Here is a 27,394-nt window from a genome sequence, read left to right on the forward strand (position 1 = left end):
CACACACACACACACACACACACACACCCACACACACACACACACACACACACACACACACACACACACACATTTGAGCTACTAGCAGTAATGTATTCTGTGTGAAAACAGAACCAAAGCAAACCTCAGTCAGCCAGACCATCAACCAACCCCTGTTTGTTCCAATCGTTCCCCTGAGTGGGAGATCGGAGGTAGGTTGAGGCACGGACGTGGGATTGAGAAGATCTCTCACCTGCAGAGACGAAGAAGATGCCGGCGCTGAGAATGATGTTGTGTCGAGTTTTGTAGAACTCGCTTGCTGCGATGCAGAGTCCACCCATGAAGAGCAGGATGACACTGAGGATGGGAAAGATACTGGATGCTCGAACAGCGCCTATGGTGGCAAAAGGAAGGGATTGAGAGGGAGCCGGCAGAAGGGAACGAGAGCGGCTTCAAGCCAGAAGCGAGGTCAAATGTGAAAAAAATCAGGGTGGAATGGAATGTACGTGTAAATTGCATTGAGAGCCGGTTGCTGCAGACCATTGGATCTGAGGCGAATATACAGGACTATCAAAGCAGCAGAGGATCAATGGGATTTCCCTCCTCTGACCCCCATCCCCCCCACCATTGTTCAATGAGGGCTTGCAAAATCTGTGCAGACCCCGACCACCCAGCATCTTTCAACTATTCCTGTCGGGAAAGAGATCAGAACCAGAAGGCTGAGGAACAGCTTCTTCCCACCGGCAGTGAGAACACTGAATGACCAAAGGAATGGCTAAAACTTCTCTCCATGACTTTAATTGATAATATTTCTTTTAATAAATGTATATATGTTCTATGTATATGTATGATTGGTCTGATTATGGGTTTGCCCTGGTTTTGCTCCATTGGGTTGTACTGGTACAATAGGATGACCAATAAACTTGAACTTGAGCTCTCTGACCTGCATTGTCTGTTTTTATTTCAGAATTCCAGCATCTGCAGTATTTTACACTGAACTTGGGACAAAGGACAGTCCAGCACAGGGAAAGGTCCCTCAGTCTTTGATGTCTGTGCTGAACCTGATGCCAAACTAAGTGAAACCTCTTCCACCTTCTCTGTTCCTTGCAACTTTACGAGTCGGCAGCGGTTTGTGCTGCTCTGCTGCAGCGCCACCAGCGACCAGAACCAGGGCTCGAATCCCATGCTGCCCATAAGAAGTTTGTACAACCTCCCCGTGTCTCTGTGGGTTTCCCCTGGGTCCTCTGGTTCCCTCCCACCATTCAAAACGTATCCTGGGTCATACATCAAGTAGGCGTAATTGGACGGCATGGGCTTGTGGCCTGTTACTGGGCTGTGTGTCGAGATTTAAAAATTAAAAGAAAATTAAAATCATCGTGAAGCTTCTATCATTTCTGCTTCCCGGCAGCTCATTCAAGACCTCAACCATTCCCTGTGTTAACAAAGAATTTGCTCCGCATGTCTCCTTTAAACTCCCTCCCTCACCTCAAACGTACGTCCCTCTTTGATATTTCATTTTCAGGTTCAGTGGGAACTTATAAAATGGAATTATCTAATGTCTGTAGAAGGGAAGAAAATGGGCAGGATTATAGGGTAGGTCAGGCCGGGGTTTAGACAGGGAGTGTAATTCAACTTCTTTCAAAGAGCTAGCACAGCCATCGTGGCTGAACAGCCTGCCCCTGTACATTCTGAGGGCGGCATGTGCCTTTATGGAGGCTGGTTTGGAAGCGCACTTCTCGTCTTCTTTGGTTGTAACATTCCAGTTTAATACCACGTGGGCTGGGCGAGATGCCAATTGTCGAGACACAATGAATCTTTTGTTGCAAGATAGTTCCAAATGAACAGCGATGGTTGGCCTCGAGACAAGTGAGTGTATTAGCAGCAGTTGGGGGTGAGTTGATTCCTTGTGGTCTGTGAGGTAACCAAACCTCCTCGATTGTGTAACCATCTTGAAACCCAATCGCAGATATTTATTAGTTAATGAAGTGTTGCCTGCTGGCACAACCTGCTCCCCATCCTCACGCCTCCTCTTAACAGTGGGACAACTTCCATCAGATTGCCATAGCAACTGTGCATTAATGGGCCTGTGTGTTCCTAGCCTGTGCTCGTACCAGCCCGCACGCTCGATCAGGACGAGGCCATTCAGTCCTCGAGGGTGCTGCACCACTCTGTTGGATCACGAGCGGGCCAGTTCCGTTCACCCAACCTTTGGCCTATAATTTGCCACACCTCTCTCCAATGAACATTTTCAGAGCCCAAACCAATGTACTGCTGTTGCCGGAACTCTGAAATGGTGCACTAAATGCTGGGCCTACTTAGGCATCTGTGGAGAATGAAACAGGGTTAATATTTGAGGTCAAGATCGTTTGGACCCAGCAGTGTTACTTTCCACAAATTCCACCTGGCCTGCGGAGCGCCTTCAGTAAGATGTTAAGAGCTTCATTTGGCTGCTGTAATCCACAGGCTCTTGGTCTGGAAGGGCCTGTTACTGTCTAAATTTAGCAGTCTGGGACTGTAGCAAGACTAGATCCTCGCACATATCCTTGATCTTCTACCTGGTTAATTTCACTCTCGTGGAAACCCTTAACCCTCAACAGCCCGCCCAGGTTTCGTAACCCTTTAGGGAAGATATTTCACTTCTTCTCCAACGACTGACCCCCTCAACCTGAATACATTCCACAGAGTGCATCTTCTTGGTATTTTATATCAGTGAGATCACCTTTCGCTCATCTAAACTCCAAATTAGTACTGATCAAAGTCTTCAATCAGTTTTCCAAATCTTCACTGCACTCGTTCCAAGGTCAATTTGTATTCAAAAGCCAAATGTGTCTCCTCAAAGACATGCTCAATCACAGTAAGACAATGTGTGCCTGAGTCACACTTACCTGTACCCCAACTAACAGGCAGGTGTGAAGGGATAGAGTTAGTCCTCTCAGCTGGAAGGATCCCACAAACCATATCCTCCGGAAACCATATCCCCCTCACTGGAAGCTTAAGGGGCAGGATTCAAATCCATGACAGAATGACCCATGGGCAGGAAGGGACACCATTCATGCAGCGATTGGCTTCATCTTCTGGGGGTCTTGAGGGGAGGGCATCAGAGGGATGTGGAAAAACCAACACCTGAGCCCAGTTGACATCTGAATCCCCTCCCGTGGGGAGGAATGGAAGCTGGGGCTCAGTGAACACTGACATACAAGCAGCTACCCAACAAAGAGATGGTAACACCTGTGATGACCGTAGATAGGTACTCAGTGGCCAGTATAGATACAAGGGGCCAAAGGCCTGTTTCTATACTATGGCTCTATTAGTGGTTCTCATCTTTATCGGTCTAAGGCTCACCTGGCTTCTGGCCTAACATGAGCAATACTTTCGAGTCAAAGGCAGCTCGGTAAGAAACACATCATCTAATTTAAGGTACTTCATTTAACATTTTTAATGACCCACACGGAAACGCGCTGTGGCCCACTGGTTGAGAACAACTGCTCTGTTATAAGGCCCACCTTCTTAACGCCTATTGCTTCTGTTTTGCAGTGTAGGAATGTATTCAGGTTGAGGGGGTCAGTCGTTGGAGAAGAAGTGAAATATCTTCCCTAAAGGGTTACGAAACCTGGGCGGGCTGTTGAGGGTTAAGGGTTTCCACGAGAGTGAAATTAACCAGGTAGAAGATCAAGGATATGTGCGAGGATCTAGTCTTGCTACAGTCCCAGACTGCTAAATTTAGACAGTAACAGGCCCTTCCAGACCAAGAGCCCGTGGATTACAGCAGCCAAATGAAGCTCTTAACATCTTACTGAAGGCGCTCCTTTAAGGACAGCGTCCACCATACATTATATTGTCTGATATATCATATAATGCTATGAATTGGGAGGGTAAGGGGTATTCTGTTATTCAGCTTATAGATTCCCAAATCACTCCTGAATCACACCAGAAACATGGTAAAGGATGAATCTGGAAAGGAGGTAAACTTACGTAAGAAGTACTCGGCTGCATCTGCTTCATAATCCGCGTCTTCTGGGAAGTGGTCGATCTGTTTACATAAACCTTTGAAATTTCCTGTTTGAGGGGAAACAGAGAGTGGTTAAGTGAGCTCTTCGTGCGTGAGTGATTAGGGCAGTGCTGGGGAGCAAAGAAATCGGGTAGTGTCTGTGGAGAGACAAAAACACAGAGGTTAAAGGTTTAGCTCAGCGGCCTTTCGTGGGAACAAAGACAATTTAAGTTACAAACACGGCACCAAACAGGCTGAATAGACCTGGGATGGGAAGTTAAGCAGGTGCAGGATTGGTGGGTACTTGGAAGGGAGGCAGCCAAGGATCACCAGGCGATGTAGGTTTCTGGCACTGGACAGGGTGCCTTACTGTAGACAAAAAATGGTAAAGAATTTCACGTATGTTACAGTCTAAATGAAGTATTATGTGGCAATAATGGAACCTTTACCTTTTATGTTTTAGGTTTGCAGAGTAGGTGCCAGGCCAGGGTGTGAGGTGGAGAGAATGAAGGTGAGGCCTGTGGTAGGGTAGAGATCGAGAGAGACTGAATGACACTAGTGGTGGGTGGTGAAGGCTTTTCATTTGTAGCTGACCTGTCTTGAGGAGGTAGAAATAGGAGATGAGAGAGAGAGAGAGAGAGAGAGAATAGTGACCTATCAATGCCAGCACTGCTAAAATAAGAAAAGAAAGTGCTGAGCTTGTCAGGAGGCATCTATAGAGAGGGAACAACAGAGAACAGAGAATGTAACACTATAGTACAGGCCTTTCAGCCCACGAGGTGTCGACCCATATAGACCTACTTCATCAGCTAAATCTTCCCTACCTCACACAGCCATAACCCACGTTCCAGTCTTATAAATGTTCCTATTGTACCAGCCTCCACGTTCACCCTTGGCAAGGCTTACTGGGCACCCACTACACTGTGTGTAAAAAAAAACACCCTTTACACCTCACCTAAACTTTCCTTCTCCTTACCTTTATGGATGTTCTCTGGCGCTTGCTACTGTTGGCCCAGCAAAAAGGCTCTCCACCATCCTAACTTGGCCTCCCGGTATCTTGTAGGCCTCGATTAAGTCACCTTTCGCCCTTCTTTGCTCCAAAGAGAAAAGTCCCAACTCTGCTAACCTTGCCTCATAAGAATTATTTTCCATTGCAGGCAAGACCTTGGTAAATCTCCTCTGTTTCCCCTCCACATCCCCCCCCCCTACCCCCCGTAGTTCCACATCCTTCTGATAATGAGGTGACCAGGACTAAACACGATGTTCCAAGTGTGGTCTCACCAGAGATTTATAGAACTGCAACCTTGCCTCATGACTTTTTGAACTCAATCACCTGACTAATGAAGACCAGCATCCCATAAGCCTTCTTAACTACCCTATAAATCTGTGCAGCTACCTTGAGAGATCTATGGATTTGGACCCCAGGGTCCCTCTGATCTTCCACACTGTTATGAATCCTGCCTTCACGTTTACCTTCCAGAATCCATCGCTGTTATAGAATGAAGACCGGCCCTTCAAACCGGGCAGGTGGATTAGCTAATTTAAGAAAAAATTTCAACGTTAGGCCCAAAGGTCTCTGAGGCGCTGCGTCGGAGGATACAGCAGTGACTTAGCTGGAAGGGGATGCAGGGGAGTGACCACTCCCCTTGAGCACAATCTTCAAACATGGGACCATTTTGAACTGTGCGCTCACTGCTCAGACTCCAAAGACGTCCCACCAGCGCATCACAGGAGACCACTTTTGAAGAACGTGCTCGGGGGGAGCGGTCATCAGGGGAGGAATAGCTCCGAAGGTATTTATATCTCCTTGGCTTATGTTTCAAATGTAAATAACACATGTATTTTTTAAATTATGTTTTGATGTTAAATACAAAATAAAAATGTATAATGAATATAAAATTACCCCCCCTCTCAGTCCGTCGCTGCCTTTTTTATGCGCTTGCTCCCCCTAACGTTGGAACCTGACTACACCTTAAGATGCGGTGTTGTTCCTTGTGCCTACTTTGGGCTTTGGCGGGACAGAGCTTAATGCCACACTCACAGTGGTGTATCTAAGTCAAATGGTGCCCAAGGACTGCCACTGATGTTGGTGCCCTCCCGCTAAAAAAATTAAGTTGTTGACGGGGCTGTCAGCGGGCGGCCAGGGCGGTCTGTCGGTGGGGCTGTCAGCCGGGCAGCCGGCAGGGTCATCAGGGGGCGGGTAAGGCGAGGACAATGGTGCTCCCCCTGCAAGTGGCACCTCTGTGTTCTGCCCCACCTGCTGTACTCCAGATATGCCTATGCAGAAAGCGGGAGGTTAGATGGGAATGTTATGTAAAATGGAAGTGCTAGTCACAGGTATCTGTGCAGTGGAGATGTTGAAAGAGGTGCATTCTTTAACTTGTAGGGCATGACGCTCCAGTGTGTTTCATAGAAGGATTCAATGAACAAAGAGAATTTATTGTCATACACATAGTACAATGTGCTGAAGCAGCATAATTATTACCGTCACAGCCACACAGGAAGGTATGCCAACTAAATAGTAAACATTTACCTCAAGGCAAAGCCAAAATAAGAGGGTTCAAAACAATGTTTACAAGATGCCTGATGTAGTTTGAATGAGCTTCAAGATGCCTCATTAAGGTAAGGGTCAGACGGGGTGGGAGGGGGGAATTGGGAATGAGGTGAGCACTTTAACTGGTGCGACATTTCAGAGCCTTTCTCTGATCTCTCCATGGGCATCAGAAAATAGAGGGTGATGGGACACGAGGTTCAAATTGATGCTGGAGTCGGTTTAGTTGGATCAGAGCAACATCATGGGGCGAAGGGCCTGTACTCTGCAGAGATGTCCTATCGACAAGGCGCATCAAGAGTGGATAAGGGAGGGAGGACATACCAGCAAACAGGGGGAGGGGGACGGCCTGCGAATGGAGAGGGAAGGGGGTGAAGAGCTGGAGGGATGGGGAAGGGTGGGAGAATGGGAGTGGTCTAGCAAAAATCTGAGAGGCCGATGTTAGTGCCAACCGGCTGGAGGGCGGCCAGATGGAATATTAGGTCTCACTCCTCCAATTTACGGGTGGCACTGGCTTGACAGCACATGAAGCTGTGGGCCGACATGTGGGATGCAGAATTTAAATGGTTGGCCACTGGGAGTTCCCTGCCACTGATGTGGACTGAGCACTCAGTGAAGCAATCTCTCTGTCTGCGCCCATTTTCTGCGGTGTAGAGCAGCGGGAGCACTGGGTGCAGTAGATTTCTTAGTGAAGCAATTTCCCAGTCAATGTCCTGTTTTGTTCCCTGCCAAGCAGTTATGTGTTGTACACTGCTAACACAGAACTGCATAGGAATGATGTCTGCGCCTAACTTGACACCAAATCAAAATTAATCTCTTCTGCCTGGACCTGATCCATACCCTCCATTCCCTGCATATTCATGTGTCCATCTGGAAGCCTCTTAAATTCTCTTATTGAGTCTGCTTCCACCAGTACCCTTGGTGGCCCATTCCAGGCACCTATCACTCTTAGTGTAATATTGTTGAATATTTCCATGATTGGGTAGAGGTCCGAAGTAGGCTTTAAATTCAAGGGTGAAGATACCCAAGGAGGGTGGTGGTGGGGGGGGGGGGGGGGGGGGACGAAGTGGAGAATTGGAACTGCTTGGGGTTGAAGGCTGTTTGTAATAAACGGTCCTGACCCAACCCGTTGACCGACCATGGATGCTGCGTGATTGGCTGGAATCACGGGTTGCTGCTTGGATGTGTCTGTGCTAAGCCTTGCTCGATTGAACCTGAACACCCTGCCGGGCAAGCCTCATGAATGGGAGTGAGAGGATGGTGAACAGAGGAGTCAAGAACCCATCTTCAGGACTGGGAAGGTGGAGGAGAGAGAGCGCGGGCCCAATGAGATCAGCTTGGGAAAGGTAGGATTTGGGCTGGATGGGGGATTGGTGATTCAGGGAGAGATGAAGAATGACGGACAGAGGCAATTGACTGCAGATTCCAGACAAAGCGACAGCAGACTTAAGAACATACGAAATAGGAGCCATCTTTCTCCGCCATTCAACGAGACCTGATGACTGGCTCATCTCCACTGACCTGCCTTTCCCCATATCCCTTAATTTCCTGACTATGTAAAAATCCATTCAACCTTGTCTTATAGATATTTCCTGAGGTCACCTCCACTGCTTCATGGGCAGCAAGTTCCACAGATTCCCCCCCCCCCCCCCCACCCCGGGAAAAGCAGTTCCTCGTCATCTCCATCCTAAATCTACTCCCCTGAATCTTGAGACTATGTCCCCGAGTTCTAGTCTCCACCACCAATGGAAACAGCTTACCTTCTTCTATCTTAATTTCATAATTTTTATACATTTCTATAAGATCCCTTCTCATCCCAGACAACTCAATCAAGACTTCATTGAAGTAGCATTAATGTTGAATGTTGGAACCAACTCAAACACTCTTTTAACCCAAGCTGCATAGTTGGATGGAAAAGATTAATCCGGATTAAGTCTGAGAAGATGTATTTGGGAGGGTCAAACTTGAAAGCAGAGTACAGGGTTAATGGTTGGATATTTAACAGTGTGGAAGAACTGAGGGAACCTGAGGTCCAAATGCAAGGTTGTCGCACAGCATAGACACGAAGGCCTATGATATGGTGGGCTTCATTAGTCAGGAGATTGAGTCCAGAAGTTATGAGGTAAGGTTGCAGATCTATAAATCTCTGGTGAGACCACACTTAGAGTGTTATGTTCAGGTCGGTCACCTCATTACAGGAAGGATGTGGAATCTATGGAGAGGGGGCAGAGGAGATTTACCAGGATGTTGCCTGGATTGGAAAATAAGTCTTATGAGGCAAGGTTAGCAAAGATTGGGCATTTCTCTTTGGAGAAAAGAAAGATGAGAGGGGACTTAGATTCTGAGAGGCATAGATAAGGTGGACGGCCAGCATCTGTTTCCCAGGGCAGTTGTAGCAAACACCAGAGGACGTCTGTCCAAAGTGATGGGGGGAAAGTTTAGGGGTAAGGTTTATTTTACACAGAGTTGTGGGTGCCTGGAATGTATTGCCAGGGGTGGTGGTGGAGGCTGGAACAAAAGGAAATTTACGAGACTCTTAGGTATGAAGATGAAAGAAAAATAGAGGGTTATGAGGTAGGGAGAGTTTAGATTTTTGGGGGTAGGTATATAGATTAGCAGAACAATGTGGACTGAAGGGCCTGTACTGTGCTGTAGTGTTCTATGTTCTATTTCTTTCATTACATTCGATCCTATTGGATAAAACTCCAAAGTCCTACACATTTCACAACATCCAATAGGCTAGGCCAGTGGTTCTCAACCTTTTTCTTTCCACTCACGTCCCACTTTAAGTAATCCCTAGGCCACCGGGGCTCTGTGATTAGTAAGGGATTGCTTAAGGTGGGATGTGCCAAACTCCATAGGAAATGGGCCAATGACCATTTTTCTCAAACAAAAATATTTCAGGAACAATTGGGTCAAGAGCAGTGATTCTCAACCTTCCCTTCTCACTCACATCCCACCTTAATCACAGAGCACCGATGGCCTAAGGATTAATTAAAGCGAGGTGCGAGTGGGAAGAAAAAAAGGTTGCGAACCAGTGGGCTAGACCCTTTCCCAAACAGGTCCAGAGAATCCCAGTGGACCAATCCCCCTTGATTAATGCAATTCTTGCTGGCTAGAAAAGATCTATGTGGGATTGATGTCAGAATTATTCACTCCATAGCTGAACTGATATCTAAAATTCAACAGCAGGATAAGAATTTAATTGAACTAACAGTTATCTAACACTTATCTAGCTTCTGGCACTGATTAGACAAATCACCAACTGCCCTAAAGTAAACAGATCTCTCTCTGCGCGGTGTATTTTGCTACTAATCAAAGTCAGAATATATCTGCCAAATGCCACTTTGCGAATCTGTGAAAATGGCTTCTAATGGAGAGCATCTATAGTGTAAACATCAGAAAATGAGTGCAAGAATACAAACCAAGGGTAACAATCCTTGCATTTCTGTGTGGGCACAGCATGAAGTTGTATTGAGAGAGGGAGTTACCTGCTCTCTGCCCTCAATATACCTTACAGGGAGTGGTGGGGGGGGGGTGTGTCTTCTCTGGGGGTGTTGGGGGGGGGTGTGTCTTCTCTGGGGGTGTTGGGGGGGGTGATTTGGAAGGATGCAAGGAGTGTGGAGTGTGCGAAGGAAATCGAGGGTGAGGAAGGGAGGAGGCAGAGAGACTTCTGTTGTGGATAAGTGAAAGGGTGAGAGTGTTAGGGCTATCATGATGAGGGTTGGTTACTGGGGATAGGGGAATCCAGTAGAATGGAGGGGTAGTCAATTAATGCAGTGAGAAGGTATCGAACCCAGCACATGTGGTATCTCGTAGTACCTTTGATTCGCATGAACCTGTCAATCTTAATTTAAACCATTGATCTGTCAACAATTGTTATTTGTACAGAATAATTCCAAAGTTTTGCCTCCTGTGCGCAGAACTTATGCCTAATTTCATCCCTGAAAGTCTTGACTCTTTGAACTGTAACCCTTTAATGACTACTTAGAGTTAGGTCACTCGTCTGTGCACTACTAGTTCCAAGTAGTCCTGTAGGACCTGTCACATGGTCGGGTGGTCAGCATCTCAACTGGCTCACCCACTCAGGGTTTGCCTGGTGTGGAGGGTGGCGAGACATCCAGCAGGGTGGCAAACAAGACCTGTCAAAGGGCGGACAAACCCTCTCGTGGGGGTCAGCAGCCATCCAGTGAACACGTGCCATGAAGGGCATCACTTGCACCAAAGCTTGGTCTGGCTGTTCACTGCAACGGAACTTCCCCCGGACGTTTTGGACCTCGCCATGGCACTGGATCCGGGAGGGGATGTCGAGAGGGTGGGTCTGGACCTGTGCAATCCCCTACTCACCTTAAATCTATTCACGCACCCGCTATTCCTTTCTGAAGGGTGGGGTACCCCAAAAACTCACTGAAAGGGACCATCATCATCCTATTGGATGTGTGGTAAATCACTGTTATACTGTGATTGGCTCCTTCCAGCTGGACACGTATCCCGAGACTGATCCTACACATTACCCCTTTGCGAGCTCCCCCCTCACCTCGCCATGTCCCATCACATCCAGTGGATGATTAGAATCACAGTTGTAGAGTTTTACAGCAGGATGTAGGCCTTTCGGCCCTACTTGTCCATGCCCACCAAGTTATATAGACAAGCCAAGCATTTGAGCCAAGTCCCTCTCATCCTTTCTTATCCATTTGGTACATGTTACAATTGTACCCATTTTGGCAGTTCATCCCATCTACCAACCAACTCCTATGTGAAAAAGCTTCCCCTCAGTTCTCTTCTAAATCTTTTCCCTCTCTCCTTGAATCTATGCCCTTTAGTTTTAGATCCTTTACTCCTTGGACAAAGACCGTTCATGTTATGCAGTTAATAGTGCTGGAGAAATTCAGCGTCCTTAGGAGGTAAAGATATATAACCAATGTTTCGGGCCTGAGGCCTTTGCCAAGGTCTATTCACATTATCTATGTCTCTTCTGATTTTATAAATATCTCTAAGGTTCACCTCAGACTTCTACCATCCAGAGAGAAAAGACCCAGCCCATCCTTATAACTCAAGTCCACCAGTCCTGGTAACGTTCTCATGAATTTTTATGATATCTTTCCCATAGCTGGGTGACCAGAATTGTGCACAATTCTCCATGTGTAAAACACGAAGGTCTGTAGACACCGGGGTTGAAGTAAAGACTCGATGCTGGAGAAACTCAGCAGGTCAAACCGTGTCCTTTATGTAGCAAAGATAAAAGATACAGAATTAATATTTCGGGCTCGAGCCCTTCATCCAGCTTTGAGGAAAATGTAGGCAGGACCCCAAACAAAATGGTGAGGGTAGCACAGTCCCACGAGCAGGAGGCAATAGGTGGAAAAGGGAGGCAGGGCACACCAGCAAATGGGGAGGCGGGGATGGAGAGGGAAGGGGGTGGAGAGCTGAAGGAAAGAAGGCAGAGGGATGGGGAAGAGAGAGGAAAAATGGGGAGTGGTCTGGAGAAGTCGATGTTATGGACATCAGGTTGGAGAGGGGGCCGGGGGGGAATTAGGTGTCGCTCCTCCAATTTATGGGTGGCCTTGGCCATGGACAGCCACGTCAGCGTGGGAGCGGGGTGCAGATTGAAATGGTTGGCTCATTGCTGGCTTCAAGTGGGGGGAGCATTCGCAGGCATTGCCCCTCCAAATGAGTTATCATGCCCCCACCCCCCACCTGCAGCAATAGTGTCGTTAGTGTCACTAGTCTCCACGTAATATAAGCAGTGCGTTTGTCTGTTACATCGGAGTGAGGGGGAAGTGCAACAGCGGTACAAGGAGGAGGTTCATGGCAGGTAGGCACCACTCAACCCCTGCCGCTGAGTGAGTTTTCGAACGTCAGATTGTGCACCCCCCCATGGTTACTCTAATGCCCCCCCATCAAGAATTGTTCTGATCCTGACCCTGGGAGATCCCTGCCACTGATGTGGACAGAGCGAAGGTGCTCAGTCAAGTGACCTCCCTGTCTGCGTCTGGCGTGTACGATATAGAGAAAGCCATGATGTGGTAACGCATTGTAGCGTGAATAAAAGCTCTCACGACTGGAGGGAGAAAATACACTTTCATTAGCTCATAACTGAGGGTAGGGTCTTACAGTGATTTCAGAGGGGCTCAGGGTTTAGGCGGGAAACCAGAGTAGATGGGGGCGCAGCCAGCTATCAGTATAACACACCACCAGTGAATCTCGGTTAACTGCACGCACTTCCTTCACCGCCCTGCCTGTGACTTTCATGGTGCGATGTGTCTGCTGCAGCTGACAGGAGGTGAAGTCTCGCACCCTCAGCTAAAGGAGTGAAGCATGGAGGTCTGCAGTCGCTGCAATTGCAGTAAAAGCACACGGAAACGCCAGAGGTCCTCAGCCAGTCTCGCAGCGCCCTTGTGGCCTGGCTGAAGCTCCTCCCGCATTTCTGTGTGCTTATGCGAATGCCAAAGACAAGATGAAGAATTTGCAACCTTCAGGCTGGAGGGTTGAGCGAATGATTCACCAAGGATTCCTCCTGAGATCTCACCCTCTCCAGTCAATTTGATTTACTCCAAGTGAGATCAAGAAATGATTTAGCACTGAATGCAAGTCGACAGAAACAGACAGCATCACTGATGTGGTACTGAAGTCCTACCTGCACTTTGAAACATGCTGTTCAGTATCAGGCTTCCACAATGTGTGAAATCATTCTACTCGCCTCCTCCCTCACCACCATTCGTGGTCCCCCCCCCCATTCACTTGTCCAACATGGTCTCAAGTTGCTGGACTGAGAGCACCTGCAAAATGGTGGAAAAACTCCTCATCTCCCATCTGGGCACCCCCAACCCCACCCCCCCCCAACTGGATTGCATTAACAATGATTTTTCTGGTTTCTATTAAACCCCTCCCACCTTACCCTGTCTGCTTTCCGCCAGCTCTGTCTTTCTGCCTTTCTCTCTGTTCGTCTCTCTCTCTCTCTCTCTCTCTCTTCCCCTTGTCCCTCTGTCTCCTTTCACAGAGCCAAAATCAATTCCCACCTCTCCTCTTATCACATCCAATTAACACCTTTTGACTGTTGGTCTGGAAGCCTCCCCCCCTCCCATTCCTCTCCCTTTTTCCCCCCAGCCTTTAACTCAAGCCTTGAAGAAAGGCCTAAAGCTTGAAGCGTCGGTGATATGGATGCTGAGTCCGCCAGGACCTTTGTGTTTTTAAACCCATTCCAGAAAACCAGGATGAAACCAGTTCAGCTCTTTACCACCCACTCAGTCTATTTCAATCATCAGTAAAGTTGGTTAGCAGTTAGGACAATGCTGTTACAGTGCCATGACCGGGATTCAAATCCAGCGCTGTCTGGAGGGAATTTGTGCGTTCTGCCCATGTTTGCATGGGTTTCTTCTGGGTGCTCTCGGCTTCCTTCTGCCCTTCAAAAGTATACGCTTATTGGGTGTCACAGGCCTGTGGGCCAAAAGGACCTGTTAACATGCTGTATATCTAAATTTGAAAAAAATTAAGCGGGGGGGGGGTGATGGGGTGTTGACAGTGGCCCCTACTCACCAGTTATCTACACACTCATGGCCAGCTTGGGTTTGGTCAGAAGACAGTCGAGATCTGATTGTTGTCTTTGTCCAAATGTGGACCAAAGGCAGGGATGAAAATAACTGCTCCGATATCGAGGCAGCACTTCATCAAATGCAGCACCAAGGCTCCTGTGCTCCCTCAACACCCACGACTGTAGAACCAAATGCCGTTCCCCTCTCCAACTCCATCTTTGATTTCCCCAAGACCACCGCAGTTAGTGGGCCGGGTATCAAATTCCGACCGGTTGGAACAGACAATCGAAAATCTAGTGGCACGGTGCCAAGCTAACAACCTCCCTCTCAACATCACGAAGATAGTGACTTCACAAGAGGGGGTGGAGATCACACCCCTTATCAACGTCAGTGGTGCTTCAGTGGAGTAGAGATGAACATTGAACATAGAACACTACAGCACAGTGCAATCCCTTCAGCCCTCGATGTTGTGCTGACTTATATATTCCTACCAAAATAAAAACAAGACTTCCTCCTTGTAACCCTTTATTTTTCTTTTATCCATGTGCCTGTCTAACAGTCCCTGGCAAGGCATTCCAGGCACCACAACTCTCTGTGTAAAAACCTTATCCCTGACATCACTCCTAAACTTCCATCTCTTCACTTTGTACAGAGATGCCCTCTGGCGTTTGCTGATCTTGCCCTGGGAAACAGATGCTGGCTGTCCACCTTATCTATGTCTCTCAGAATCTTGTCAACCTCTATTAAGTCTCCTCTCATCCTTCTTCGCTCCAAAGAGAAAAGTCCCAGCTCTACTAACCTTGCCCCATAAAACTTATTTTCCAATCCAGGCCACATCCTGGTAAATCTCCTCTGCCCCCCCCCCCCCCCCCCCCTCCACAGCTTCCACATCTTTCCTAAAATGAGATGACCAGAACTGAACACAATACTCCAAGTGCGGTCTCACCAGAGATTTGTCAAGTTTGAGGGTTTGAGTTACAGGGAAAGGTTAAATAGGCTAGGAGCATAGAAAATTGAGGGGTGATTTGATAGAGTATTTAAAATTATTGGGGGGCAAGATAGAGTAAATGTGGATAGGCTTTTTCCATTGAGAGTGGGGGAGATTCAAACTAGAGGACATGGATTGAGATGGAAGGGGGAAAAATTTAGGGGAAACATGAGGGGGTATTTCTTCACGCAGAGGGTGGTAGGAGTGTGGAATAAGCTTCTGGCCAAAGTGGTAGATACGGGCTTGATTTTAATATTTAAGGAAAAGTTGGGTAGGTATATAGATGAGAGAGGTATGGAAGGTTATGGGCTGGGAGAGGGTCAATGGGACTAGGTGTTTGGCATGAACTGAAGGGCAAAACTGGCCTGTTTCTGTGCTGTTATGGTTATATATGGTTATATGAGTTGCAACATAACCTCTCAAATTTTGAACAATCCCCAAACTAATGAAGCCCAGCATCCCATAGGCCTTCTTAACTATCCTATCAACCTGCGCAGTGACCTTGAGAGATGTATGGATTTGGATGACAAGGTCCCTCTGTTCAACCACACTGTTAAGTATCTGTCCATTAACCCTGTCTTCAGCCATCAGGTTTGACTTTCTAAAATGCATATCCTCACACATATCCGGATTGAACTCCATCTGCCACTTCTCCACCCAACTCTGTGTCCTGCCTCTATCATTTTGAAACCCCCGCCATTCAACCTTCAGCTCCATCCACAACTCCTCCAACCTTCATGTCATCCGCAAACTTACTGACCTGTCCTTCCACTTCTTGAATGACTTGACCCGGGTCAATGGTTTAGAAAGCGCGTCAATACTCACATTGCCTTAAAAGACTGAAGATATTCAGCTTGGCCCCCCTTGTTCCTTTAAGAACTGCAGGCGCACCATTAAAAGCAGGCTTTACTGGATGCATAGCAGCCTGGTACGGGAGCTGCTCAAGATCAGAAGAAGCCACGGAAGGCCGTGAACGTGGCTCGGAACGTAATGCAAACTGTCCTCTCCGCTTCATGGATTCCACTTACATCTTCCGCTGCCAATGTATTGAAGGGACCCATTCCTGCACCCAACCCATTGGGGAGAAGGCTCGAGAGGGTGGGGGAGCACACACCAACCAGCTTAAAGGCCATTTTTAATTCAATGGGAAAGTCTGCTGCTGCACTGGTTGGGCTAGAGAAACTCAGCAGGTCGCACTACATCAACCCAAGGATAACCAACGTTTTGGGTCTTCGACTGGGTAAGTTAATTTCTCCCCTGCAACCATCAGGCTCTTGAATCAACAGTGCTCTTATTTGGTATTTGCTGAAGATTCTTTTCACTGTAGTCTTAAACTCTATAAATTGTGCTCTTTACATGACTGCATTTATGTTAGTGATAACCTGTTAGACTGCTCATAGAAGAATGCTTTCACTCTTTTCCTTGTACTAGATATAGTGTGACTACTTAATTAGGTAAAACTGAGGTTAAAGTGCATCAAAGGAACATCAGAAAGAAAGCACTAGAGTGATGGGAGTCACAAAGGAAGATGGTTAGGGTTGTTGGAGCTCAATCTACTTTGCTAGTTGACTTCTCTGCAAGTGTTCTTCAGGGCACTGTCCCAGCCCCAATCATTCAAAGCTTCCTCAATGCTTCTTGGATGTCCTTCCTTCCATCTTAACGCGGCACAACGTTTAATTCCATTGTGGACTCCTCAGCAGGAGTTAGTGTGCGGGCGGACACGACTACAGTGGCAGCGGCTGAGGTTTGAACCCCGCGCTGTCTGTAAGGAGTTTGTATGTTCTCCCCGTGTCTCCGTGGATTTTCTCCGAGTGCTCCAGATTCCTCCCACCCTTCAAAACGGTGGTGGGGGGGGGGGGAGGTGGGGGTTTGTAGGTTCATTTGAATATTTAGATGACACAAGCTCGTAGGCTGAAAGGGCCTGTTACTGCACGGTTTGCCGAAATTAAAGAAATATATTGAAAATTTTAATTTAAAACATTTAAATGAAGCATCCAGTGGTTGCGTGCAGCAAGACTGAGAGGAGATTCGGGCAAGGGCTGGTCAAGTATCATTTGGGCAAAATCAAAGAACCAAGGTGAGGCTCTTTTCCAACAACCCCTTGGTATTTGATGATCGCTGATCCCTGACCGTCAATATCCTGCAGGTGGCCTGGTTAGCGAAGCAGTTAGTGCAATGCCATTAGAGTGTCAGTGACCCAAATTCGAATCCGGCGCTGTCCCGTAAGGTATGCTCTCCCTGTGATCTGCGTGGGTCTCCGCTGAGTGCTCTGGCTTTCTCCCACCCTCCAAAATGCACGGGGTTGGGAGTAATTGGGGGGTAATTGGGTGGCATGGTGGACTGGAAGGGCCTTCTACCAGATGTTTCGGGCTGGAGTCCTTCTACAAGGTATAAGATAAGACCAAGAAGGCATCAGAATAAAGACTGAAGACTGGCCGGGGGAGGAGTCCAATCCGAAAAAAGGTGTTTGTTAGATTCAATAAGAGGAGAGGTGAGAATTGATTTTGGCTCTGTGAAAGGAGAAGGAGGGAAAAGGAAAGAGAGAGAGAGAGAGAGAGCTGGGGGAAAGATGACAGGAAGTGGGGGGGGGGTGTTTTAATGGAAACCAGAGAAGTCAATATTAATGCCATCCAGTTGGAGGGCGCCCAGACGGATGTTCCTCCAATTTGCGGGTGGTCTCAGTCTGGCAGTGCATAAGACCAGACACGTCGGCAAGGGAATGGGGCAGGGAATTGAAACGGGCGGCTACTGGGAGATCCAGGTTGTTGCGGTGGGCAGAGCTGAGGTGCTCAATGAATTGAACTCACAGTCTATGCCCGGTCTCTCTGACGTAGAGGGGAACCCATGCTATTGAGATGCTGGAGGTGCCAATGTGCCTTTCTTTCTGCATGCCCTCGATGCAAAGGGGGCTCTCAGCAGGAAGTGGATGAAAGCTTCCTCTCATTGCGAGCACTTCAGGATGGGTCTGAGGTACAGACCTTATTGGAAGATGTGAGAAGGGATGGCATGGAGAGTTCGTGTTACAACTGTTGGTGAGATGGTTATATAGTGGAAAAGGTGATAGATTTCGTCAGATGGAACAATAGTGTCACCATCGAACGTCGAACAGTACAGCACAGAAGCAGATCCTTTGGCCCACATGCCTATGCTAAACATAATATCTAAACCAAACTCTGTTGCTTGATAGAGGAACCTCCTTAATCAATGTCCCTCCATTCCATATTCCTGTCTATGAGGCAATCTCGCAGATTGTACCTACTTCTATAATGGGTTCACATTCCAAGCCACCATCGCTTTCTGCGACCGCATACCCACTTCGCCAGCGATTGGGCCCAGGGTTTGAATCCCACACTGTCTGTAAGTAGTTTGTACACACTCACGGGATGGGTTTTACCCGGGGGCTCCGGTTTCCTCCCACCGTTCAAAATGTACTAGGGGTCATGGGCCAAAGTGGCCTGTTACCGTTCTGTCTGTCTAAATTAATGAAAAGAAATTCTGTCCGTTGCCTTCTACAGGTTGCTAAGGCAGGCGTTTTTCATTTCTAGAGCATGTACACAGTAAAAACAATTGTTACTTGTCTTTCTCTACATTCATTGTAACAGCAATTCAATACATTGTAACAATCAATTCAATCTGTCAACACCACTCCTGTTTCCTCCATAAGCAAGTGGTCTTGTCCTCTGAGGTTGGGTTAGACAAGAGCTGGAGGGTATAAAGTGAGATGTTTAAAGAGAACATCAGGGGGAGCTTCTTCATGCAGAGAGTATGGAACCAGGGGTCTTAGTTCAATTGGGTGTAATTGGGAGGTGCGGACTCGTGGGCTGAAAGGGCCTGTTACCGTGTTGTTTGTTTACATTTAAATTTAAAAAAGTGGTGAAAATTGGGCTTAATTTTGACATCTAAAACTCTGGCCATTTTTAACCTTTCATAAGGTCCGTGGGTAAACTACAATATGACATCAGTACGAACCAGCTGGTGATTGGGTATAAAACCAGCCCTGGAAAATGAGGACACGGAGTATGCTTGTTGGTAGTCCCTGAAAACCGGAACACGAAGTTCAAAGGGCTAGGAAAAACTTGGTTAGGTAAATGGATGGGAGGGCTGCAGGTCAATGGGACTAGGCATTTAATAGTTGTTTGGTACAGACTAGATGGGCTGAAGAGTCTGTTTCTGTGCTGTAGTGTTCTATGGTTTGAAGCAATGTGAGTGGCTGTTACTCAGGGCCCACTCTCTCAAGGTATAGTTGTGGCAGGGTCCTTTCCCACACAGCTGTTGTGACGTCCACACCAAGCTTCAGTGGATCCCTCTGCACGTTCTCCAGCCAGTCACCGGGGCTTACTTGTAAGACATCTCCTCAAGCAGGAAGACTCAACGTGCTTCAGCCAGATTAAAGTGTTGTCTATAATTGCTGACAGCCTACCAGCAACAAACGATCGTTTGTGTGTGCGCATCCTTGAGAGCAGCCCTTAAGGTTGCAAGGCCACGTTGGGTCAAACCTTCACAGGGTCCATTTCAGGGCCACCTCACTGAAGGCAAAAGTCTACAAGGAGGTGGACGATTATCTGACCTGGGACTCGAGGGCAGAGTGTGGTAGGAGTGAAACTTTGGTTGTGGGAAGGCGGATGAAGCAACCATTCGCCCTGCCCCTGTGTCCAAAGTTGAACCCTTCTATCATCATGGAAGAAATCTTCCTGCTGAATAATGAGCAGGCCTTGGGCAAACTTATACAATGTATATATTTAAAATTTTAAATTTAGACATACGTACAGCACAGTAACAGACCCTTTCAGCCCATGAGCTAGTACTGCCCAATTACACCCAATTGAAAAGTGGCAAAGCAGCAGGTATGGATGGAATCCCCCCAGAGGTCTGGAAGGCTGGTGGAAAAACTCTGCATGTCAAACTGCATGAGTTTTTCAAGCTTTGTTGGGACCAAGGAAAACTGCCTCAGGACCTTCATGATGCCACCATCATCACCCTGTACAAAAACAAAGGCGAGAAATCAGACTGCTCAAACTACAGGGGAATCACGCTGCTCTCCATTGCAGGCAAAATCTTCGCTAGGATTCTCCTAAATAGAATAATACCTAGTGTCGCCGAGAATATTCTCCCAGAATCACAGTGCGGCTTTCGCGCAAACAGAGGAACTACTGACATGGTCTTTGCCCTCAGACAACTCCAAGAAAAGTGCAGAGAACAAAACAAAGGACTCTACATCACCTTTGTTGACCTCACTAAAGCCTTCGACACCGTGAGCAGGAAAGGGCTTTGGCAAATACTAGAGCGCATCGGATGCCCCCCAAAGTTCCTCAACATGGTTATCCAACTGCACGAAAACCAACAAGGTCGGGTCAGATACAGCAATGAGCTCTCTGAACCCTTCTCCATTAACAATGGCGTGAAGCAAGGCTGTGTTCTCGCACCAACCCTCTTTTCAATCTTCTTCAGCATGATGCTGAACCAAGCCATGAAAGACCTCAACAATGAAGACGCTGTTTACATCCGGTACCGCACGGATGGCAGTCTCTTCAATCTGGGGCGCCTGCAAGCTCACACCAAGACACAAGAGAAACTTGTCCGTTAACTACTCTTTGCAGATGATGCCGCTTTAGTTGCCCATTCAGAGCCAGCTCTTCAGCGCTTGACATCCTGTTTTGCGGAAACTGCCAAAATGTTTGGCCTGGAAGTTAGCCTGAAGAAAACTGAGGTCCTCCATCAGCCAGCTCCCCACCATGACTACCAGCCCCCCAACATCTCCATCGGCCACACAAAACTCAAAACGGTCAACCAGTTTACCTATCTCGGCTGCACCATTTCATCAGATGCAAGGATCGACAACGAGATAGACAACAGACTCGCCAAGGCAAGTAATGCCTTTGGAAGACTACACAAAAGAGTCTGGAAAAACAACCAACTGAAAAACCTCACAAAGATAAGCGTAATCAGAGCCGTTGTCATACCCACACTCCTGTTCGGCTCCGAATCATGGGTCCTCTACCGGCATCACCTATGGCTCCTAGAACGCTTCCACCAGCATTGTCTCTGCTCCATCCTCAACATTCATTGGAGCGCTTTCATCCCTAACGCCGAAGTACTCGAGATGGCAGAGGTCGACAGCATCGAGTCCACGCTGCTGAAGATCCAGCTGCGCTGGGTGGGTCACATCTCCAGAATGGAGGACCATCGCCTTCCCAAGATCGTGTTATATGGCGAGCTCTCCACTGGCCACCGTGACAGAGGTGCACCAAAGAAAAGGTACAAGGACTGCCTAAAGAAATCTCTTGGTGTCTGCCACATTGACCACCGCCAGTGGGCTGATATCGCCTCAAACCGTGCATCTTGGCGCCTCACAGTTCGGCGGGCAGCAACCTCCTTTGAAGTAGACCGCAGAGCCCACCTCACTGACAAAAGGCAAAGGAGGAAAAACCCAACACCCAACCCCAACCAACCAATTTTCCCCTTCAACCGCTGCAACCGTGTCTGCCTGTCCCGCATCAGACTTGTCAGCCACAAACGAGCCTGCAGCTGACGTGGACATTTACACCCTCCATAAATCTTCGTCCGCGAAGCCAAGCCAAGCCACTTACAATCCCCACACATTTTGAATGGTGGGAGAAAACCAGATCCCCCAAACATGGGGAGAAGGTGTAAACTCCTTACAGACAATGCCGGATTTGAACCCACTGTAACAGCGTTGCGTTAACCACTACACTAACTGTGTGGCCCATAAGGTTAGATAGGCTGGGGCCAAGCTCCCTACAGCAAAGGAGGCTGAGAAGTGACCCTTTAGAGCTTTTAGAAATCACGAGGGGCATGGCAAAATGGCCACAGTCTATTCCCCAGAATTCTAGAAGCTTAAGCTTAGGTGAGAGGGGAGAGATTTAAATGGAACCTGGTAGGTGAGGGGGTAGGGGGGGTGAGTGGAGCTTTTTCACCCAGAGGGTCATCTGTAACTGGAAAAAGCTGCCAGAGGAAACTGTAGAAATGGGCTGTAGTGAACTGGGAATTCACTACTGGAGTGATGTTCGAAGGACTGGCTCCTCCCCGACTCCACCCCTGCATATCCCGATATAAACCCTGGATCCCCGCCAAAACCCCAGTTCACTCAAAGACCATGTGTGTTGTTCTTACTGAATAAAAGAGTGTGATACTCTCTCTGGCTTTGAGAGTTCTGTCGCGCTATAATTTTATTCAGTAAGATAAAGGATGGAAGCCCTGTTGAAACCCGTGATGCTCTTCATCGACCCTCTGTCCCCAGAGGCCCTGGAAGAGTTCACGCACTGGCTGGAGTGGGTCCAAATGTACTTGTCATCCACACAAATGGTCTTCTCGACAAATGAGCTCAAGAAGTCAACCCTCCTCTCTCGCGTCAGACCTAAAGGATTCCCCATCATCAGGGACTGTACAACTTTTGTTTTGCAGGTCGAAAGGCTACATGAGACCCCAAAATGTCGTCCTAGTAAGGCATTAGCTCTAGCAATGGAGGCAGCGGCTTGGTGAGTCCATTGAATATTTTGTCCTCATCCCACGAGCACTTGCGAGGAACTGCAGGCATAAGGATGGCACGGCCTGAGAACAGGAAGATGAGCAGATCTAGGATGCTCTTGTCATTGGCATACGGTCCAAATACATAAGGCAGTGGTTGCCCACTGCACTGCTGGCCAAGTTGTTGGAGATGGCCCATCTGGGGGCTGATTACTTGGAAGACGGCGGCAGCAACCTCCAGGAGGATCTTGTCCCCATAGTGGCTCCACACGCTGCATCAGCCCTGATGGTGGCGGCCTCCGGTGCTAGGGGATGATTCTTCTGCGGTCAGCAGCAGCACCCAAGAACTCGAGGTCCTGCTAAAGACTCCATCTGCTCCATTTGTGGTAAGAAGGGGCACCGGGTGAAGGTCTGCAGGGCAAGGAGGAGCACTGGGAGGTCCAATCCCTGATGGGCCGACCAAGGCGAGCCTGAAACCCAAACCCCCGGCCTCCTGGTGCCAGTGTTGTACACCATGGCCTTCCTGCGGGGTTGCATGGTGAGAGCAGCGACACGGGAAACCCCAGCGGCCATCCTGCCGCGTTTCAAAACCGGTGCCATCTTCTTCAGACGAGGAGGGAGGGCGGCCGTCTTACCACACCTCGTAGTCCCCGCTATATTACCTGCACGAGGATCTGAAAAGAGAGAGGAATGACGGTGTCTCCGGAGTCCTGGCTAGGATGGCGTTGGACCAGAAGTTACCACACCAACTGAACAATTCCACGATGAAGGTTGGGGTTAACAGGCACAAACTGGTGTTTAATTGACTCTGGCTCGACTGAGAGCTTCATAGACGCAGAGACAGTTCAAAAACTCAATCTCAAAAGTGTACCCCTCTAATTATCGTATTTATTTACCATCCCACACGCAGTCTGTAAATATTCAAGAACATTTATCTTTGCAAGAGGGGGAATTCTGTAAGTTCAGACTGTATGTACTTGAGAATTTGTTTGTGCCAGTTCTGTTGGGTCTTGACTTCTTGCGTCACTTTAAAAATGTGACCCTGGAGTATTCTTGTCCTCTCCCTCCCTTTACAGTTTGGAACAGAAGGTCCCAAAACTCTGATGGCATTTGCTGTTTCTCCACACTGAATCTCGATCCATCCCCTCTGTTCCTGAACCGCAGCACCGATTGAAGACCGATTGCTACAAAAAAGCAGGTGCTACAGCACAGAAGGCCGGGCATTCATCAAGGCTGAGACACACCGACCGACTGCTCGAAGAGAACATTATCAAGCACAGGACAAGCCCATGGAGGGCGTAGGTGGTTGTGGTAAAGGGGGATGAAAAGTCCAGGCTAGTAATTGACTATAGCCAAACTATTAATCGTTTTACACTCCTGGACGCCCTTCGCATTTTGGACATGGTTTATTCGATCATCAACCTTAAAGCTGCTTACCACCAGTTGCCAATCTGTTCTGAGGACCACTTTTGAGGCTAACGGGAGATTCTATCAGCTCCGGGGCACAAATGGGGTCTCAATCTTCCAGATGGACTGAATGGTGGACGAATTTCAGTTGAAGGCCACCTTCCCGTATCTCGACAACGTTACCATTTGTGGCCACTCTCTGGAGGAACAGGACGCCACCCTCCAGAATTTCCTCCATGCAGCTGAGGCCCAGAACCTCGCTTACAGCATCTCACCATCTTGAGCTATGTGGTGGAGAACAGCATCATCGGCCCCAACTCCGACAGGATGCGCCCCCTGTTAGACCTCCCAATCCCGAGGACCATGAAAGTTTTGAGGAGGTCCCTCAATATGCAGACAAGGTTTATCTCCTTTTAAAACCCTCTTCCTTGTCACTGACAGCTGAAGCTCAGACAGCTTTCAACTACGTCCGAAGCCACATTGTAAAGGCCACCTTGCATGCGGTGGACAAGAAGGTACCTTTCCAGGTGGAAAGTGATGCCTCAGACCTAGCCCTGGCTGTGACTCTTAATCAGGTGGGTAGGCCAGTTGTATTTTTTTCTAGGACCCTACAAGGCCACGAGCTTCGGAATCCATCAGTGAAGAAAGAGACACAAGCCATTGTGGAGGCCATCAGGCACGGGAGGCACTACCTGGCCGGCTGGAAATTCACCCTCCTCATGGACCAGTGATCGGCGGCTTTTATGTTCAACAACACAAAATGAGGCAAAATTAAAAATGATAAAATTGCTCAGTGGAGGATCGAACTCTCCACCTACAACTATGATATAGTCTACTGACCTGGTTCCCTCAATGAGCCTCCAGATGCCCTGTCCAGAGGAAGCTGCGTCTCTGCACACACCGGCCAGTTGCGGTCACTGCACAGTGAGCTCTGCCACCCAGGCATCACTTGAATGGCTCATTTTGTTAAGGCATCCAATTTATCCTGGATGTCAGGGAGATGACTAGGTCCTGCCAGGTCTGTGCCAAGCTTAACCCACACTTCCATCGCCCCAGCAAAGCGCACCTGATAAAGGCATCCTGGCCCTTTGAATGGCTCAGTGTTGATTTCAAGGGAGCCATCCCCTCCACGAACAGGAACGTGTACTTTCTTGCAGTCATTGATGAATACTCTCATTCCCCATTCACCATTCCCTGCCCGGACTCATCCACGCAGACCGTCATTAAGGCCCTAAACTCCATTTTCACCCTGTTCGGCTATCCATAGTGACTGGGGCTCATCATTTATGAGTGAGGAGTTATGTCAGTTCCTGCTGGTAAGGGGCATTGCATCCAGCCGGACCACCAGCTATAACCCCTGGGGGAACGGACAGGTTGAGAAAGAGAACGCTAGGGATTGGAAGGCCATAAAATTGGTCTTCCGGTCCAAAGGACTTCCAGACTCATGCTGGCAGGATGTCCTACTCATGGGGCTCCACTCCATTAGGTCGCTACTCTGCACTGTGACCAATGCGACTCCTCACGAGCTGATGTTTTCATTCGAGAGAAAGTCAACATCAGGGACCAGCCTCTCAGCTTGGCTTACATCACCCGGTCCAGTGCTGCTCCGAAAGCATGTGAGGATGAGCAAATTCAACCCCCTGGTCGAGAAGGTGCACCTACTCCATGCTAACCCCACTTACGCCTACATGGCATACCCAGATGACACTGTCTCAATCAGGGACCTGGCACCTGCTGGAACTGAGGGTCCACCACCCCGCCTACACTATGGCACTCGGCCTGCATCTCCAGTGCCCACCTGCACTACAGCACTCAGCCTGCATTTCCTGACCTCCTGACAGGATAAATTTGTAAATATTGTAAGTATTTTTTTGACTATTCTATGTTCTCAGTTTCACCTGCAGAGGTGAATGTAGTGAACTGGGAATTCACTACTGGTACAATGCACTAAGGATTGGCTCCTCCTTGACTCTGCCTCCGCATATCCCAATATGAACCCTGGACCCCTGCCAAAATCCCAGTTCAGTCCAAAGACCATGTGTGTTATTCTTACTGAATAAAAGCGCGTTGTACTCTCTCTGGTCTTGAGAGCTCTCAGTCGCGCAACACGGGTAATGATGTTCAAAGGATGTTTGGATAGATATATTGGGAAGTAGGGTTAAGATAGATAAAGGAGTGAAAGTGAAAGTCTGACGATGCTGTGATCGTAGTCAAAACACACAGAAATGCTGGAGGATCTCAACTGGCCTCACAGCGTCCAAAGGAGGCAAAGATAGATTACCGTCATTTCAGGCCAAGGAATAAGTAAAGAACAGGAAGGCGTCAGAACAAAGACTGAAGACTGGCCGGGTGGGGGGGGGGGGGGTGGGATGGAGGGGGGGAGGGGGGAGGGGTCCAGGCCAACAAACTGTGTTAATTGGATATGATGAGGAAAGATGAGAATTGATTTTGGCTCTGGGGGGGGGGGAGGGAGAGAGTGAGAGAGAGAGAGAGAGAGAGAGAGAGAGAGAGAGAGAGAGAGAGAGAATGAAAGAGGGAGAGAGAGTGGGGGGAGAGAGAACTAAAGAGGGAGTGAGAGAGAGAAAGGGGGAGAGAGAGAGAGAGAGAAAGAGCTGGGGAAAGGTGATGGGGAAGAAGGGGGACGGGGTTTTAATGGAAACTGGAGGTCGATGTTTAATGCCACCTGATTGGAGGGTGCCCAGATGGATACAGACCAGGTGGGAATAGCCCAGATGCTAATTTGGTCGGCATGCGTGAGATGGGGCTGGAGGGCTTGTAGTGTAATGTATGACCGACTCCATGACTCACAGCGAACACTGGTGATTGATTTGGAAGGGCTGTAATAAGTGTGGCTCCCTCTCTGCATTAATGTGAGCAAGTTACCAGGCCAATGAATGAGGACCAGTAGTCATTTACATTTTCTACTCCCCCATCTTTAGTCCCTTGAGGGAGAGCATCAGCTCACTGAAAGTTGTGATTTTACGTAATTCTCGTGTGACTCACACTCTGTTCTGACCCCACTCCCCATGTTACCACTGAGTGTTAGATGCTTCCTGTCACGTCTCAGACTCTGCCTGGCAACATCCAACTTTGCTGGACCAGGAACCATTTAATTGGCTGGAGATGGCATTGCTGCAAGATCCAGACTGTGTACAACTTGCACCACATGCATGCGAAGCAACGATCATCCAATGAGGACAGGCCCAGCCAACTCCGCAATCGTGACACCCATCCTTTATCTCAACAGGATCTACACCCTTGGAGCACTTACGGCCAATATCTGGACAAGAGTAGGCATGTAAACATGAGCGGATCAAAGGCTGGGTGCGATGAAGTGAATGACTCTTTACGGTAGCCATTCTCACCCTTCTTTTGGCTATGGCTCCTCAAGGTTTCAGATTTCAAATTTATTGTCAGAGTATATACATACATCACATACAACCCTGAGATTCTTTTTCCTGTGT

The 27,394-nt window shown here is 48.3% G+C and overlaps 1 protein-coding gene across 1 annotated transcript in view; it reads right to left on the reverse strand.

The window, feature by feature from the left end:
• Positions 1 to 27,394, reverse strand: part of LOC138747974 (voltage-dependent calcium channel gamma-2 subunit) — a 159,550-nt gene that overhangs the window by 35,638 nt on the left and 96,518 nt on the right. The window contains exons 2-3 of the mRNA XM_069907634.1: positions 3,952 to 4,035; positions 233 to 373 (exon numbers count right to left, since the gene is read on the reverse strand). Coding sequence (XP_069763735.1) covers positions 233 to 373; positions 3,952 to 4,035 — 225 coding nt within the window. The remainder of the gene's footprint in view (positions 1 to 232; positions 374 to 3,951; positions 4,036 to 27,394) is intronic.

This window comes from Narcine bancroftii, chromosome 13, assembly GCF_036971445.1.
Source record: "Narcine bancroftii isolate sNarBan1 chromosome 13, sNarBan1.hap1, whole genome shotgun sequence".
Lineage (NCBI taxonomy): Eukaryota > Metazoa > Chordata > Chondrichthyes > Torpediniformes > Narcinidae > Narcine > Narcine bancroftii.